General features: G+C 40.8%; 1 protein-coding gene across 3 annotated transcripts in view; it reads left to right on the top strand.

Annotated features, from left to right (window-relative positions):
• nbeal1 (neurobeachin-like 1) overlaps window positions 1-16,141 on the top strand; it is a 275,988-nt gene that overhangs the window by 191,807 nt on the left and 68,040 nt on the right. For all 3 annotated transcript variants that reach the window (XM_073046591.1, XM_073046590.1, XM_073046589.1), the window contains 7 exons: window positions 1,249-1,408; window positions 6,681-6,809; window positions 7,527-7,832; window positions 7,974-8,123; window positions 10,327-10,484; window positions 12,912-13,036; window positions 14,460-14,580. In XM_073046591.1, the coding sequence (XP_072902692.1) occupies window positions 1,249-1,408; window positions 6,681-6,809; window positions 7,527-7,832; window positions 7,974-8,123; window positions 10,327-10,484; window positions 12,912-13,036; window positions 14,460-14,580 (1,149 nt within the window). The remainder of the gene's footprint in view (window positions 1-1,248; window positions 1,409-6,680; window positions 6,810-7,526; window positions 7,833-7,973; window positions 8,124-10,326; window positions 10,485-12,911; window positions 13,037-14,459; window positions 14,581-16,141) is intronic.

Raw genomic sequence — 16,141 nt, 5'->3', positions numbered from 1 at the left:
AACAGTAGTGAAATGTTTTTGTGCATAAATTTGACTTCTAGCAATGGAGACATGTTTCAATGATGTGCATTACAGCATATACATTTGGAGTAATTAACTCTGCAAATATGAGTATGCCACAATTAAGGATTCATTAATCAGCATTATTAAGTGAAAGGCAATCTCCCATTCAAGCCTGGATTCAGGCTCTGTAGAATGCACATTATTGGTTAATTCCTTTATCAATCCATGACTCTAAATCTTTTTGTACCATACTGTATATTTGTTATGCTTCAAGGTTGTAATTAAGAATGAAATTTGATGAGAGAAAGAAGTAGCTGGAGATGATATTGGTAGGGGAGGCATGGGTGAGAAGGAGAGATTTGAGGAGAAAAATTATACAGATGCACTTGGGAGCAATTTTAATGATTTAAAGTTCAAGGTACATTTATTATCAAAGGATGTATACTATGTACTGCCTTGAGATTTGTCTCCTTACAGGCAGCCACAGAACAAAGAAACCCAATAGAAACTATTTTTTTAAAAAAAGCCGATAAATACTCAATGTGCAGAGTAAAAAAATAAATCGTACAAACAACAAGAGCAAGCAAATAGCATTCAGAACTGAAGTTTACGAACATGAATCCACAGACACGGAGCCAGGCATCACTGCAGCCAGAGCAGGCCACAGCCTCAGTTCAGCACAGAGCCTAAACAAATGTTACAGAGCAGTGAGCAGAACGGGCCCGTCCCTTGCCTCTGGTCCCGTACCTGCGCCTGAGCTTTCCAACCCTGGAGCTTTCCTCGCTCTTGGGCTCGACTCTTTCTCACCTCAGTTTTGTCACATCAAATCACCTCCAAGTCTACTCCAGCAAAGCCCAAACATTGGCACATTCCTCACCCTCAGGCTTGGGCCCCGCTGCCTCGATTCAGCCCACCATGCTGCAATAGTACTACACCTTCGATGCATCAGTTCACACCGTAAAAATGGCAGGATGTACAGGTGGTTCAAAAGCTCAACTCCAAAAGGGAAGTTATGGGTTATTGCTTGCAGTGATCGTTTACCAAAGTGTTATTAATAAAGTATTTAGTTGTTTTCTTTGTTTGCTGATGATAAGTGGTCAATGAGCTTCATCAATGACGCCTTAAACATTCTTTACACTATCTTTTGAGAGGTTTCACATGGGAAACTTTAGACAAATCAGCATTATTAAGAGTTAGACTGGGACTATATATGAAGCTTGCCTTATGATGCAAAATATCTTTCAGTCTTCTTGAGAAAATACTGGAATGGACTGTAACTGATAACAGAGAGGCAACAGCTGCTGCCCTTCCTGTTCATACTGAGAATGCGGTGAGGCTGCTACATGTCGTTCAGGACTTCCTCCAAGCTGAAGGGCTGGTGAATCCTGCACTGTGGACTGACAAGGTACTGTCCTCTGCTGTATGACTTTTTCCTTAGCACCGTCTCATCTCTTATTTCTGAGGATCATGCCAAATTGTCTATTCAATTGAACAGACAGCGATATTTTGCCAAGTCTTCATGAGAACGAATAACATGAGTGCCTAACTTATTTCCTACCCTTGCTTGTGAGCAATGACCAGAGGGCCAACAACTGAGTCAGAAGTGCAGCTTTGTGTCCCATCACTCTGCAAGCCAGCATATTGTTTGTATCAGCATGTGGTGAGACTGTGATTTTTATCATGATCTAAAAGGAAACAAGAAGTGCCATTCCTGTTGTACACAAATGTAACCCCAAGGCAAACATGGGGGATATAGCCCAGCTAGAAGAATGTAAATACATTGTGCAATTAATTCTACATAAAAAAGATGATGAACTATTTAGCCCTTCAAGTTTTTCTTATGTTTGCCATGGTTAAGGTTGAAGTTTTAGTTTACTAAAACGTTGACTGCAGATTTATAATTAAAGCTTCCCAGGTTTAATATGCAATAACATATTAATGACAACTATTGGCCATTTGGTCATTGCTCAGGACATTCTAAAGGGGGAGGGTGAGCAGCCAGAAGTCTTAGTACATATTGGCACTAATGACACAAGTAGGAAAGGTGGGGAGGTTCTGAAGAGAGATTTTAGGGAGCTAGGTAGAAAGCTGAAAAATAGGAGTGCTAGGGTAGTAATCTCTGGACTGCTACCTGTGACGCACACTAGTGAGGGTAAGAATAGGAGCATGTAGCAGACAAATGCATGGCTGAGAAGCTGGTGTAGAGGGCAGGGATTCAGATTTCTGAATCTTTGGGATCTCTTGTATGACCTGTACAAAAGGGATAGGTTACACCTGAACCCAAAGGGGACCAATATTTTTGGATGCAGGTTTGCTAGAGCTTTACAGGAGAGTCAAAACTAATTTAACAGGGGGATAGGGCTGAGGTTAGAGCAGCTGGTTTACAAACAGCAGCACTGTATAGTGAGATTGCTAGCAAGGGCAGGCTGATGATGAGGCAAAATTGCATTAACAGGATGAATTACAATGGAAAAGGGTGAAAACAGGGTTGAAGGTGTTAAATTTGAATGCTTGCAGTATACAGAAGGAGGTAGATGAACTTGTAGCATAGTGAGAGATTGGCATGTATGACGTTGTGGCCATCACTAAATCGTGGCTGAAAGAAGATTATAACCAGGAGCTTAACATCTAGGGATTCACATTGTATTGAAAGGACAGGCAGGTTGGCATAAGGGATGGTGTGGCACTGTTGGTTAAAAAAGAATGAAATCAAAACCTTAGAGAGAGGTGACATAGAATCAGAAGCTGTAGAATTCTTGTGGGTAGAGCTAAGAAATTGCAAGGGTAGGAAGACCCTCATGGGGAGTTATATATAGACCTCCACATGCCAAAAGGGCAATGTTATGATAGTCATGGGGGATTTCAGAATGCAGGTAGATTGAGAAAATCAGGTTGGTGCTGGATCCCCACAGGGGGTATTTGTAGAATGTCTACAAGATGGCTTTTTAGAGCAGTTCATGGTTGAGCCCATTGGGGGGATCTGCTATCCTGGATTGAGTATTGTGCAGTTAACCAGAATTGCTTACAGAGCTTAAGGTAAAGGAACCCTGAGGAGCGGTGATGTCAATATAATTGAATTCACCCTGCAATTTGAGAGGGAGAAGCTCAAGTGAGATGTATCAGTATTACCATAGGGTAAAGATACTTACAAAGGCAGAGGCTGGCCAAAGTTGATTGGAAGGGGAAACTACCAAGAATGACAGCACAGCAGCAATGCCTAGAGCTTCTGGGAGCAATTTGGAAAGAGCGGTATAGATAAATTCCAAAGAAGAAGAAATATTCTAAAGGCAGGATGATGCAGCTATGGCTGACAAGGGAAGTCAAAGCCAACATTAAAGGCTAAGAAAAGACAAAGTAAAGCACAAATTAATGGGATTAGAAAAGCCAACGGAAAGCAATTAAAAAAAAGTCATAAAGAGGGAAAAGATGGAATACAAATGTAAGCTAGCCAATAATATTAAAGAGGATACCAAAAGTTTCTTCAGATTTATAAAGAGTAAAAGCGAGGTGTGACTAGATATTGGATTGTTGGAAAAGTTACACTGGAGAGGTGGTAATGGGAGACAAGGAAATGGTGGATGAAGTGAATGCGAATTTTGCATCAGTCTTCACTGTGGGAAAACACTGTTTGAGAGCGTCGGAGAGCAGAAACGAGTGAAATTGCCATTACTAGGGAAAAGGTGCTTGGGAAACAGAATGGTCTGAAGATCTAGACAAGATGGTCTACACCCCAGGATTCTGAAACAGTTAGCTGAAGAGATTTTGGAGGTATTTGTAATGATCTTTCAAGAATCAATAGATTCTGGCATGGTTCTGGAGGACTGGAAAAATGTAGATGTCACTCCACTCTTCAAGAACGGAGAGAGGCAGAAGAAATGAAATTAAAGGCCAGTTAGTGGTTGGGAAAATATTGGATTTGATTGCTAAGGATGTGGTTTTGGGCTACTTGGAAGCACATGATTAAAACAGGACAAAGTCAGCATGGTTTCCTTAAGGGAAAATCTTGCCTGACAAATCTGTTGGAAATCTTTGAAGAAATAACAAGCAAGATAGACAGAGGAGAAACGGTTTCAGTTGTGTACTTGGATTTTCAGAAGGCCTTTGACAAGGTGCCACACATGAGGCTGCTTAACAAGTTGAGAGCCTATAGTACTACAGAAAGATACTAGCATGGACAGAGCATTGGCTGATTGCCAGGAGGCAAAGAGTGGGAATAAAGGGAGACTTTGCTGATTGGCTACCGGTGACTAGTGGTGTTCCACAGGGGTCTGTTTTGGGACAACTTTTTATGTTACGTATCAATGATTTGGATGATGGAATTGAAGCTACAGAAGGACTTAGACAGATTAGGAGAATGGACAAAAAGTGACAGATTGATTATAGTGTTGGGTTAGTGTATGAACATGCATCTTGGTAAAAAAAATAAAAGCATCGACTATTTTCTAAATGAAGAGAAAAATCTGAGGTGCAAATGGACTTGAGAGTCCTCATGCAGGATTCAATAAAGATTAATTTGCAGATTAAGTCAATGGTGAGGAAGACAAATGCAATGTTTGTTTCACTCCAGGAGGACTGGAATACGAAAGCAAAGATGTTATGTTTAGGTTTTCTGTGGCACTGGTCAGGCCTCACTTGGAGCAGTTTTGGGCCCCTTGTCTAAGAGAGGATGTGCTGACATTGGAGAGGGTTCAAAGGTGGTTCATGAAAATGATTCCGGGTTTGAAAGGCTGATCGTATGATGAACGTTTGATGGCTCTTGGCCTGTACTCACTGGAATTCAGAAGAATGAGGGACGATCTCATTGAAACCTGTCAAATGTTGAAAGGCCTCTATAGTGTGGAAGTGGTTAGGATGCCTCCTATGGCGGGGGTGTCTAAGACCAGAGGATACAAATTCAGAATAGAGGGATGTCCTTTTAGAACAGAGGTGAGGAAGAATTTCTTTAGTTAGAGAGGGGTGAATCTGTGATTTAGTTGCCACAGGCGGCTGTGGAGGCCAAGTCATTGGGTATATTTAAGGCAGAGGTTGAAAGAAATTTGATTAGTTGGGGGATGAAGGCAAGAGACTGGGGCTGAAAGGAAAATAGATCAGCCATGATGAAATGGCAGAGCAGACGCAATGGGTCAAATAGCCTAATTCTGCTCCTATATCTTGTGGCCTAACTGTGGGATTCTCCCAATGCTAAAATTTAAGTTTATCACCATTTTTGTTTCTACTTGGAAAACTGTGACGTAGCCAAGATTTTCTGACATTATGGATTTCTTCACTTTTTCTGATATTGTAACTCCATCTTCTTACCCGCTTATTTATTCTATCCCTATCCATTAGTGTTTGTTCTCTTCATAACTTGACCATCATTCGGGTTTGCATTAGTAAATAGAAATACATGATTGCAAACAGCTGAAACTTTAGCATTAGCGGCATGGTAGCATAGTGGTTAGCACAACGCTTTACTGTACAAGTACCAGGTTCAAGTCCCACTGCTGCCTGTAAGGAGTTTGTGGATTCTCCCCGTGACTACGTGGGTTTACTGCAGGTGCTCTGGTTTCCTCCTACATTCCAAAGACGTGCTGGTTAAAAGGTTAATTGATCATTGTAAATTGTCCAGTGATTAGGCTGGGATTAAATCGGGTGCCGCTGGGTGGCGTGGCTCAAGGGGCTGGAAGGGCCTATTCTGAACTGTGCCTTATAAAACGCAAAATAATTGATTGCATAAGTATTCATTCCCTTCAAGTTAGTGACTTGGAAATTTTCTTGTCTCTATCTCCTAACTTATGTTTTTCAATAACTTTTTTGTGGATTTGCTTGGTGTGTTCTTTTGTCTTTGTGGTGTACTTTTGCCAGGATCCTGACTCACCAGCAGTTGGACCTTCCAGATACAGGTGTATTTTTACTATAATTAATTGAAACGCTTTGACTGCATACAATGATCTCCATTTAACTAATTATGTGACTTCTAAAACCAATTGGCTGCACCAGTGATGATTTGGTGTGTCATATTAAAGGGGGTGAACACTTAAGCAATCAATTACTTTGTGTTTTATATCTGTAATTAATTTAGATCACTTTGTAGAGATCTGTTTTGGCTTTGACGTGAAATAGTCTTTTTCTGTTGATGAATATCAGGAAAGCCAAATTAAATCCTCTGTGATTCAATGTTGTAAAAGAAATAAAGCATTAAAAGTCCCGGGGGTGGGGTGGGGTGGGGTGATTACTTTTATAAGCACTGTAAACAGTTCAAGTGACACTCCACAAGTAACAGTCTTCCTTCCCAGAAGTTAGCAGTTTATTCACGTGACCTCTTTTTTAAAAACCTATTTAATCCCTATCCATGCTAACATGTTGTTATATCACGTGAAATATTTTGTGTAATGTTGTTTTCATGTAATACCTTAATGCTCCACTTAACCTAACCTGCTCATTCCCTTTAAAAATCTCAAGTTTTTTTTGAACATTTTTTCTTCCAATTTTCTTTTATGATTAAGGGGCTAATTTAGGATGATTTCTAAAGACACCCTTTGGAAGTGCCTTGCCTATTATCTCAGGATTAAATGTACCCAGATTATTTTTATGTAACATTCTTAATATTCATCTGGTATCTCAATGATTATCAAGTTTAATACAGTTGTCTTCCCATTCATTCTGCAATGCCTTTTGGTTCCATTCTTTTTATTTAGTTATTGGAGGAGATGGTGACTCTAATGGATAACTTGATGGTGTGGTATTCATCTGGACCAGAGTGGATGCAATTATCCCAGCTTGGGACACGACTTCTTCTTGGTTTTATTGCTCAAGATAATATACAGGTACTAGTCAAATTTCTCCACTCTCGAAAAAGCATTTAATTGTTAAATTGTTAAATTAGAAAACCACCTTTCAAATCAGGCAGAAGTACAGAGGCACAAGTACTGCCAGTTGGGTCATGTCAGCCTGTTATGGATCAAATCCCATTGCAAGGACAAACACAAAATCTGGCCAATGTCCTAGTACAATAATGGTGCAAAGTAAGAGGTCATGTCTTTTGGTGAAAACATCAAACTGAAGCCCTCTATTTCCCGTTAACTGGAAACAAATTATCCTATGGAGAAAAAGCAGTATTAGAGAGTTAGTATCCTTTGAACAAAGACCACAGAAAAGCCAGATTATATGGTCATTATCAAATTGCAGTCTCTGGGATTTTTGTACAGTTTGGCTGCTGTGTTTAAAGCAATTGACTACTTGTACATTTTTGCTTTGGAATTGGTGAAAAGCTGAATTTCAAATGCTGAAAGGTGCAAGAATTTCTTCCTATAATTTAACAGCTTTTGCCATAGAAATTGCAACACTGCGGGTTGAACACAAGTACCTTTAAAAATGGATGCAAATTTGAGTTATTTGTGTCTTTTCTACATTCTTTTTCATTATTATCCTTTACCTAAATCTGTTGGTTAGTTTCAATGTTATTGTAGGTGAAAATTAGAATGCATTGGTGTTTTCTGCTAGACAATTGTTCTGAAGAATTTCTGTTCTTGTTAACCGATCAGGTGTGCGCCATGGCTGCAGCAAAACTCAATACAATACTGCAAACAAAAGAGATAGTAAACCGTGATGAAGCTTGTTTCCTCTTAGGGAAGCTGGAGGAAACACTGACCAAGTCCATAAGGGAAAAAACTGAGATCTATTCCTTCCTGATCCCAATCATACGAACGTTGGTCTCCAAAATCTATGAACTACTGTACATGAATCTGCACTTGCCAGCTTTGCCGCAAAGCAACGGCAGCCCTTCATTTTTTGAGGACTTCCAAGAATATTGTGGTTCCAGTGAATGGCGTGTTTATATTGACAAATACGTACGTAGCATTGTTTCTATTCAGTAAATCGTCCTTTGTTGTAAGTCAATCCTCTTTACTGATCATTCTCTTCGTGGCGGAGTAAAGAAATCAGGATGAGACGTGTGTTATGAAAGGTTATGAGTGTATTCTTATTCTCAGATTGTTCCATCGATGAAGCAATATGAAGTTGAAACATTCAGCAAGGGACACGAACGCATGGCAATTTTCTGGAAAGAATGTTATGAAACCATGATGGTGAATTTACACAAGCGAGATCGCGAGAAAGGAGAAAGCAAACTGAAATTCCAAGTGAGTGGAGGTTGTGAACAAATCATTAACAATATATAAAAAAAATCCATGCCTGTGTACTTTTCAATCTCAAAAGGAAATCTGAGGCCAGAGCAAATCTGGAAGCTCTCAAATGTTGTCCTTGAAAGGCAAATAATCCTGTGAGGGCTGGCAGACCAGGTTTAGTTCCCTGTGTTCAAAAGGCAGTCCTGTCTATTGCTTCCTCCCTAACTTGAAAATGGTGGCCTCTTTGATCCATAGTTCCACAGTCTACAGCCCAAGTCCCATGATACCCCCTTTACCAGCACTGACCCAAGTGTAGATTTGTAATTGTTCATTGGAATACTTCATGAGCTTGCCTTCTCTTTATCTTTGTGCCCTCTAGCCCTCTGAATCTCTGGAGCTCTGCTTTCCTTCTCGTTTGGCCTCTTTTCCATCTCTGGATTCCTTCAGATTTTTTGACCGAGCTTTCAACTACTTCTGAAATTCTTTATCTAAGCCTGCGAGCTTCTCCTTAATTATTGATAAAACTGTCCTACTTCATCATATGTGGGTAATGTTATTGTTAATGCAGAAATGCTATGAAGTGCGTTTTAAGATGCTAAAAGCACTGCACAGATCTTTGTTTTACATGATTGATCACAGACAACTCTGAAATCTGCTGTATGACCTATCACGCTTGATCCTGGGTCATGAGAGAGATTCTGCAGATGCATGATGCCTCCAGTGAGGGCACAGACCTTACACTTTACTATAAGAAATGGATTTAAACCGTAATCCTGAAGTGAACGTGTAACATTATGTCCTTTAGTTTATCAGTAAAACGATTTCTGTCCATTGTTCGTCAGGATATTTATTACACTGAATTAATAGCATACCAGAATTGTAAGTGGGTTCCATGGGGCAAGAGGTTGGTAACCAGATGAAATGGGGTGAAGAGAATTGGCAAAAAAGGCTTTAGTGGTAAGCAGAGTTTTATCTTAAGTGTCAAGGTGTTGTGCAATGTAGTGTCTCTCACCCGATGGGAATTTTCAAAAGAGAGTTAAATATATTTTGAAAAGTAAATTTAGGGCAATGGTGAAAAGAGTGTGGGAATGAAATAAGTAACCAGCTCTTTCAAAGAGCCAAGGCAAACACCATGTTGTGAATGGCACTCTACTATGCTGTCATGGAGTAACACACAGCACAGAAACAGGCCCTCCCGCCTAACTGGTGAATGCCAACCACAGCATCTTCCCTGCCAGTCCCAAACATGTAACCCTCCAATCCCTTCCTCTCCACGTACTTATCCGAATGCTTCTTAAGTGTTGCAGTTATACCCAGCTCGACCACTTCCTCTGGCAGCTCATTTCAATTTCTCACTACCTTCTGTGTAACCAAGTTACCCCTCAGGTCTGTTTTAAATATCTCTCTTTTTACCTTGTATCTGTGCCCTCTGGTTTTGGACTCCCTAACCTTGGGGAAAAGACTGTAACCACCTTATTCATACCACTCATGATGTTATAAATTTCTTTGCAGTCACTCCTCATTCTCGTATGCTCCAAAGAATAAAGTTCCAGCATGGCCAGCTTCTCCCTATAATTTAGGCCTTCCTAAATTTCTCCTGCACCCCCTCCAGCTTGAGAATGTGTGAGTTTTTTTAAGTATCCTGTCTAAGATGTGTTAATATTCAATATTAAATCGGAACACACACAAACTTAGAATGGATCAACAAAAAGTGCTCTGTGCTATAGTATGTATATTCAAAATTATGAATAGTGCGAAAGAGTTGGGATGAAGATTACCATTAAACCTTTTCAATCACTGGTGAGCCATCGCCCCTCCCTAATCCATAAGACATAGGAGCAGAATTAGGCCAATCGGACCATCAAGTCTGTTCCCCATTGCATCATGACCGATTTATTATTCCACTCAACCCCATTCTCCTGTCTTCTCCCAGTAATCTTTGATGCCCCTATTAATAAAATCACCAATCAGCCTCTGCTCTATATTCAATAACTTAGCCTCCACAGACATCTGTGGCAATGAATTCCACCATTTTACCAACCTGTGGCTAAAGAAATTCCTCCTCATCTCTGTTCTAAAGGGCCGTCCTATTCTGGTTCTAGTCAACTCATATCACAATATAAAATTGACTGTGTCTAGCTCTGATGAATTGCTAGGTATATGTGCTTATGTTAAAGTGTTTACTGTATCGTAATTGTTTGTCTTGCTTTAATGACAGGAGTATTTTGTGGAACCATTCACCCGCAAAGCCAGGCAGGAAAACCTGCGTTACAACAGTATGTTGAAGCAACTCAACAGCCAGCATACTGCAACCCTGCGACAATGGAAGGCAGCTCAGCATTATCTAACCTGTGAACGAGGACCATGGGCTGAAAAGTATGGAGCTTATATCATTGCTGATGTGACCATGTTCTGTTGCATGATTCAGTATCCTAATATTCTCTCAAAGACTTCTGTCTTGGGATTAGCACTCTTTGGTTTTATTTCAAGGACATATTAGAGGTCATATAATTTCTAGCTAAAACTCACTACTGATGGAAAGTCTGTACATGCACCTTGGCTACACTTTAGGGGGTTAGGGAGCAAACCATTATTTGGTTGCTATTTAAGGGATCTTGTTGTGTACAAATTGGCTGCCACATTCCTGCATTACAGTAGTTGTTGCAATTGAGAAAAATACTTGATAAAGCCTTTGTTGTTCTGAAATTGCGAAAGGTTCAAAGGGTGTTAGGGTCTTCCAGTAAGGTGGTGAGCTGCTGGGATGCAACAGCTTCTATGGGGTCAACCAAAGGTGTTATTGTCTTTTTAAAAAGTATTTTTACAATTGCAAGACCCCGCTGAACATTAAGAACTTAAAGCACTGCAGGTCTACCTCATCAGTAGTTTGCTTGTTTGTGGAGAAACTGAAGGAGCTGGACTTGGTGTGGACCTTGATGCTGCCTGCAACAGAGGGTGTTGGTGCACGAAGAAGGTGTGCCCTCTAACAGCGAGTGATTGTCTCAGTCACTCTACTTATGATCACAAGACCCTGTTGGACATTGGTGGTGTGGAATGCTGCAAGTGGAATTCATTGGTTTATTGGCAAAAAGTTTGGGGGGGAGGGAGGACAGCATGGGAACTGCGTGGCCTCAGTTGTAGTGAGGACTAGGCCTCAAGCTGTGGTGTCATGTGCTTACAGCCGCCCTGAATCAGGCAGTCCACCGGAGTGCTGAGTGGATATGGCGTGGTATCCTTGCTGGAGTTGGTGTTGCTCCCTCCCCCTCGCCCCAATAGTGTTCGCTCAGCAGAAGGCAAGCTAAGTTGTGTTCAACTACACTCTGCTGCAACAATCATGGACTCAGGGCTACATTTCTTTTGGTGTGACTGTATTCTATTGTTATCTTGTACATGCTATATGTGCCTTGTGCTGCACAGTAATCCAAGATGGCGGCGCGACGCAGCTTGCAGCGGCCACTCTGGAACTGATTATCTGTTATTTCTGAAGTGGTGTGCCGTGTGCAATCATAATCGATTGAAAACAGACGTGGGAGCATGGAGGAACATCGGGAAATTCCAGGAAGACCTTCTTCGTTGCTGCTGTGAGGTCCGGGACTCTGCTGGGAAGAACAGGCCCCTAGTCCTCGGGGTCGCATTGCCGATGGCCATTGGCGGGGCCATCTTAATATGCTCGGCAGAGGATGGTGCTCGGAGAAGCTGTGCCGGAGGGGATGGTCATCGGCTTGCAGGTTCGACGGACGGACTCAGAGTCCGCTGCGGTCAGGTCACTTTCGGAGTGTGCTGCGTCTGTGAAGCTGGGTTCGACGGAGCTTTCATTGTGTGCTGCGTCTGCGAGGCTGAGTTGGGCGGCGCCTTGGAAGTCCATAGCGGGGGTATTCCCTTCTGCCGCCGGCGTGGGATGGCGAGTCTGTCGGGACCCTGGGGACTTGTGGTGATTTCTTTTGAACTTATAGTCCTTTAACATCTTTGGATTATTTTTTACTGTGCCCATGGTCTGTTTTTTTTTAATCAATTATGCTATTGTTTGCACTGTTGTAACTATGTGGTTTTGTACAGCTCTTGTAGCTTTAGCTTTTGGTCTTGTTTGTCTGGTGGATTTGGAGCTCCTTTCCGGGGAACACGCTAAGACGGTAGCGCGATATTAATACGCAGCAGCCTCTCCGGACTCTGGATTGGGGATTGCCAAATGTTACGTGGATTTTCTGGTGTAGTCTGTTTTGTCATATGCTTTTGTGATATCATTCTGGGGGAATGTTGTCTCTTTTTTTAACTGCATTGCATTTGTGGTTTCTAAATGACAATAAACTGAATCTGAATCTGAACATGACCATTGTTCCTATGTTTTGCACCGGCCCCGGAATAACGCTGTTTTCTTTGGCTGAATTCATAGGTATGCATGCATGGTTGAACAACAATTAAGCTTGAATTTGAAATAGTTGATGAAATGTAGGAATTATAGCAAGTTTATGTTTTGCATCCGATATAGTGACTACAGGAAATGATTGTTTCTGACTTGCAGAGAAATTAGCTTGTAGACAATTCTGAGAAATAAAACCTATGTGTAAGCTGAGAACTGCCTTTAATTCTCTCCTCCTTCAGTACTCTCTTTGAAATACCAAATTCAAGACAGGTATTGGTAGTTTCTTTTCTTACTCACAATCTAAGTTTGTTGATTATTCAAAGAACTTCGGGATGTTTTCCAGTTTAAGTCCATTCTACGTATCTTGTGTATGGCATTGGGTGTTACGTTGGTCAAACATTTGATTTTTAATGCAGTGTTTGCTCCCCTCCCCCTTTCTTGATAAGGAAACCGGAGTCCACGTGCTGGAAGTTGTCTAGTGTGGAAAACTATTCCCGTATGAGGCTTAAGCTAGTTCAGAGTTATAACTTTGATCCCCATACTGATGCAAGCGCACTACGTGACAACCTAGGTGAGTATCAGTTTAATGATAATATACTGCTAAGATAAACCAATTGAACAAAAATTCTTTGGAAGGTGATCCCATGCATGCACTGCTACAAAAAGGAGTTCTTGTATAGAGTTTTTTTTTTGATTGATAATATTTTTGCTTTGGAAAAGCATATAAACTTTGGACCGTGCTAGACTGCGAGTTTCTGTTCCTCTTCATTATTTAAAATGTTGGGTTAATATGCAAACAAAAATACCCATACCATACCCATACAAAAATATTTGCCTCCTTTTCAAAGCCAGTATCTTGCTTACCATATGCAATAGGGCCGTGTTCACCTGAGCTGCAATGTTAATTGCTTAGAATTGGAACGCTAATTTCGTGGCTTAACTCACCTACTACTAAAACCTGCGATCATGCCTTGCCCTTTTATTTTCCAACGGCTACTTTTATGTCATCAGCCTTCAATAAATGTTAAATAATGGGAAACAAATAAAATTGCAGATGCTGGTATCTGATACAAAAATAGAAATGCTAGAAGAGCTCAGCTTATCTATCAGGCAGCATCTAAGGAAAGCCTGTTTATGTTTCAGGTTGAAAACCCTGAGAAGAGAGAAAGCAAATTAGTCAAAGTAGCAACAGGCTGAGGGAGGGCAATAGATTGAATGAAGTGAATGTCTGTAGTAGGCTGAAATAATTGGACAATTAAGCTCTTTTGTCTGTATATTGTTGAGATGTTATGGAAATTAGTATCAGCCATATGACATGATCTGTGATGTGCTGCTGTTAGAAATTTGCATCAGTGGAATAACAAGAGTTTTGACAAACTGAGACGGGCTGTGTAATACAGGATGTTTGTTGACAAAGCTATGATATGAAATTGGATGTTCCTAATCGTAGCAACATCGATGGTCAAATCTTTACTAATTTGGTAAAATACTGTGAGTATTACTAATGGTGAATGCTCATCAATTATATGGATATAATTTGTTTGATATATTGTTCAAAGAAATGACATTAATATGTGATGGCATAGACCTCTGACTTACTGGTTGAAAATGTGATTAACAAGTGTTTGACCAAAATTAAACTTCCAGCTCAAGAAAAGTAATTTTTGTTCTCAAATCCACTTAGAATATTTCTGTTGCTGAAGTGCCATTATGCAGTTTATGACAAACAAACCCTAAAAAATATCTGGATAAAATGGAAAAGCATTCCCATGATTGATATTTCTGCTTGTTTTCTGTTCAGTCCAAGTATTTTCTGTTTGAGAGGTTTTGTCTTCAGCGACCACGCTGCCCCATGCATTTCAATACGTCGTCTAGGTTCTCATTTCCTACTACTCCCTCAGAAGAAACACTGCCATCTGCCAGAGAGCTTTGTGGTTTATACCTTATGAAATGCAGATTCTCCTAACTAAATCCAGCCTGTCCTGTACCTGCAGGGGTTCAGCAGACTGTGCCGTCCAATGATTCATTGCTGTTGGAAGCAGTGAAACAAGCCAAGGTTAGTGACCTGGAAGATGACCGGTTGGCTGATGAAGATTTGAGCATGCTCAGTAACATGTAAGTCCTGGTGTGTTTAAATTTCAGTGTACAGATGTAAACTGTTAAATTCTTCCTCACCACCCACACCCTCCCTCCCCTGACAGCCTGGCATTTCCAGCACAGAAATGCAACAGGATCTTGCATGTGATTTAATGCCTGAAGTCTTCAGAATGACAGGATGAAGAGGAAAAAGATAAAGACTTTGAAAGCATGTTATAAACTGTTTGTGACATATCTGATAATGATTTTCTCTACTTGATTAAATCCAATATTTGCAATTTTGCTCTTTAACACTAATTCAAAATCTAATTTAAATTTCTTGTTTATCGAAGCCGTAGAACTATGAACTGCTCAGAATTCCAAAGATTACTTTAAACATTGCTACTTTTTTCTTGGAGTCTGTAATATATTTACAGAAGCTTTGTACCTTTTTCAATCGCCACCTATACAGGGTGAAACATCGCCACCTGCTGAGACCAAAGGTTTCCAGCACCATCTCCTGAGTGGTTCAAGAGTTTAGTCGATTTAGCATTGATGTGGCATTAAATCCTTACAAAGCAAGCGTGAACCACTCACCCAATCAAACCTATTGCAAACTCTCAATATTCCAACAGGGTATCACTGCATTTTTAATGTTGCGTTTTACACATTTCAGGATTCAAGTTTTTTTCCCTTAAGTACAAGAGATCCTACAGATGCTGGAAATCTTGACTAAATGCTGGAGGAACTCAGCAAGTCAGGCAGCATCTTTGGAAGGGAACAAACAGTCAATATTTCGGGCTGAGACCTCTCATCAGGTCTGGAAATGAAGGGTGGGCAGAAGTCAGAATAAGAAGGTGGGCGAGGGAAAAGTACAAGCTGGCAGGTCTTAGGTGAAAACAAGTGAGAGAGAAAATGGGGATGAATTAAAAATCTGGGATGGGATAGGTGGACAACTGAAAGGGCTGAAGAAGGAGAAATCTAATAGGAGAGGACGGTGAACCGTGGAAGGGGGAGGGAAACTAGAGAGACATGATTGGCAGTTGATGAGAAGAGAAGGGGTCAGAGGGTAACTTCAATGAGGACTAGAAAAAGTGAGGAGAAGGAAGGTGTAATTACTGCAAGTTAGAGAAATCACATCCCAATTCTTTATATAAAAAAACAAAGGGCCCACCACTGACCCTTGCAATACTCCACCTGTCACTAGCCTCCATTCCAGAAACAACCTTCAACCATCACCCTCTGCTTCTTATCATTGGGTCAGTTTTGAATCCACCTGACTAGTTCTCTCTGGATTCCATGGGATCTCACCTTCCAGAGCAGTCTACCACGTGGGACCCATCATTGGGGACCTTGTTGAAATCCTTCCCAAAGTCCAATGATGGAGGTATAAAAGGTGGAGTGTCATTGGGTAAATAGTCGAAGTATTTTCCCATGGTAGAGGGCATAAATTAAAGGTGAGATATAGAATATTTAAAGGAAATCGTAGAGCAAATTGTTTACTCTAGAGTGGTTGATATTTGGAACGTGCTGCCAGATACAATTAAGAGCCATTTAGACTGGCACTTAGATAGGCAAAGCATAGAAGGATGTAGTTCTA

The sequence above is a fragment of the Hemitrygon akajei genome, chromosome 5 (genome assembly GCF_048418815.1).
Source record: "Hemitrygon akajei chromosome 5, sHemAka1.3, whole genome shotgun sequence".
In the NCBI taxonomy this organism is placed as follows: domain Eukaryota; kingdom Metazoa; phylum Chordata; class Chondrichthyes; order Myliobatiformes; family Dasyatidae; genus Hemitrygon; species Hemitrygon akajei.
This window is presented reverse-complemented; position numbering and strand designations above follow the sequence as displayed.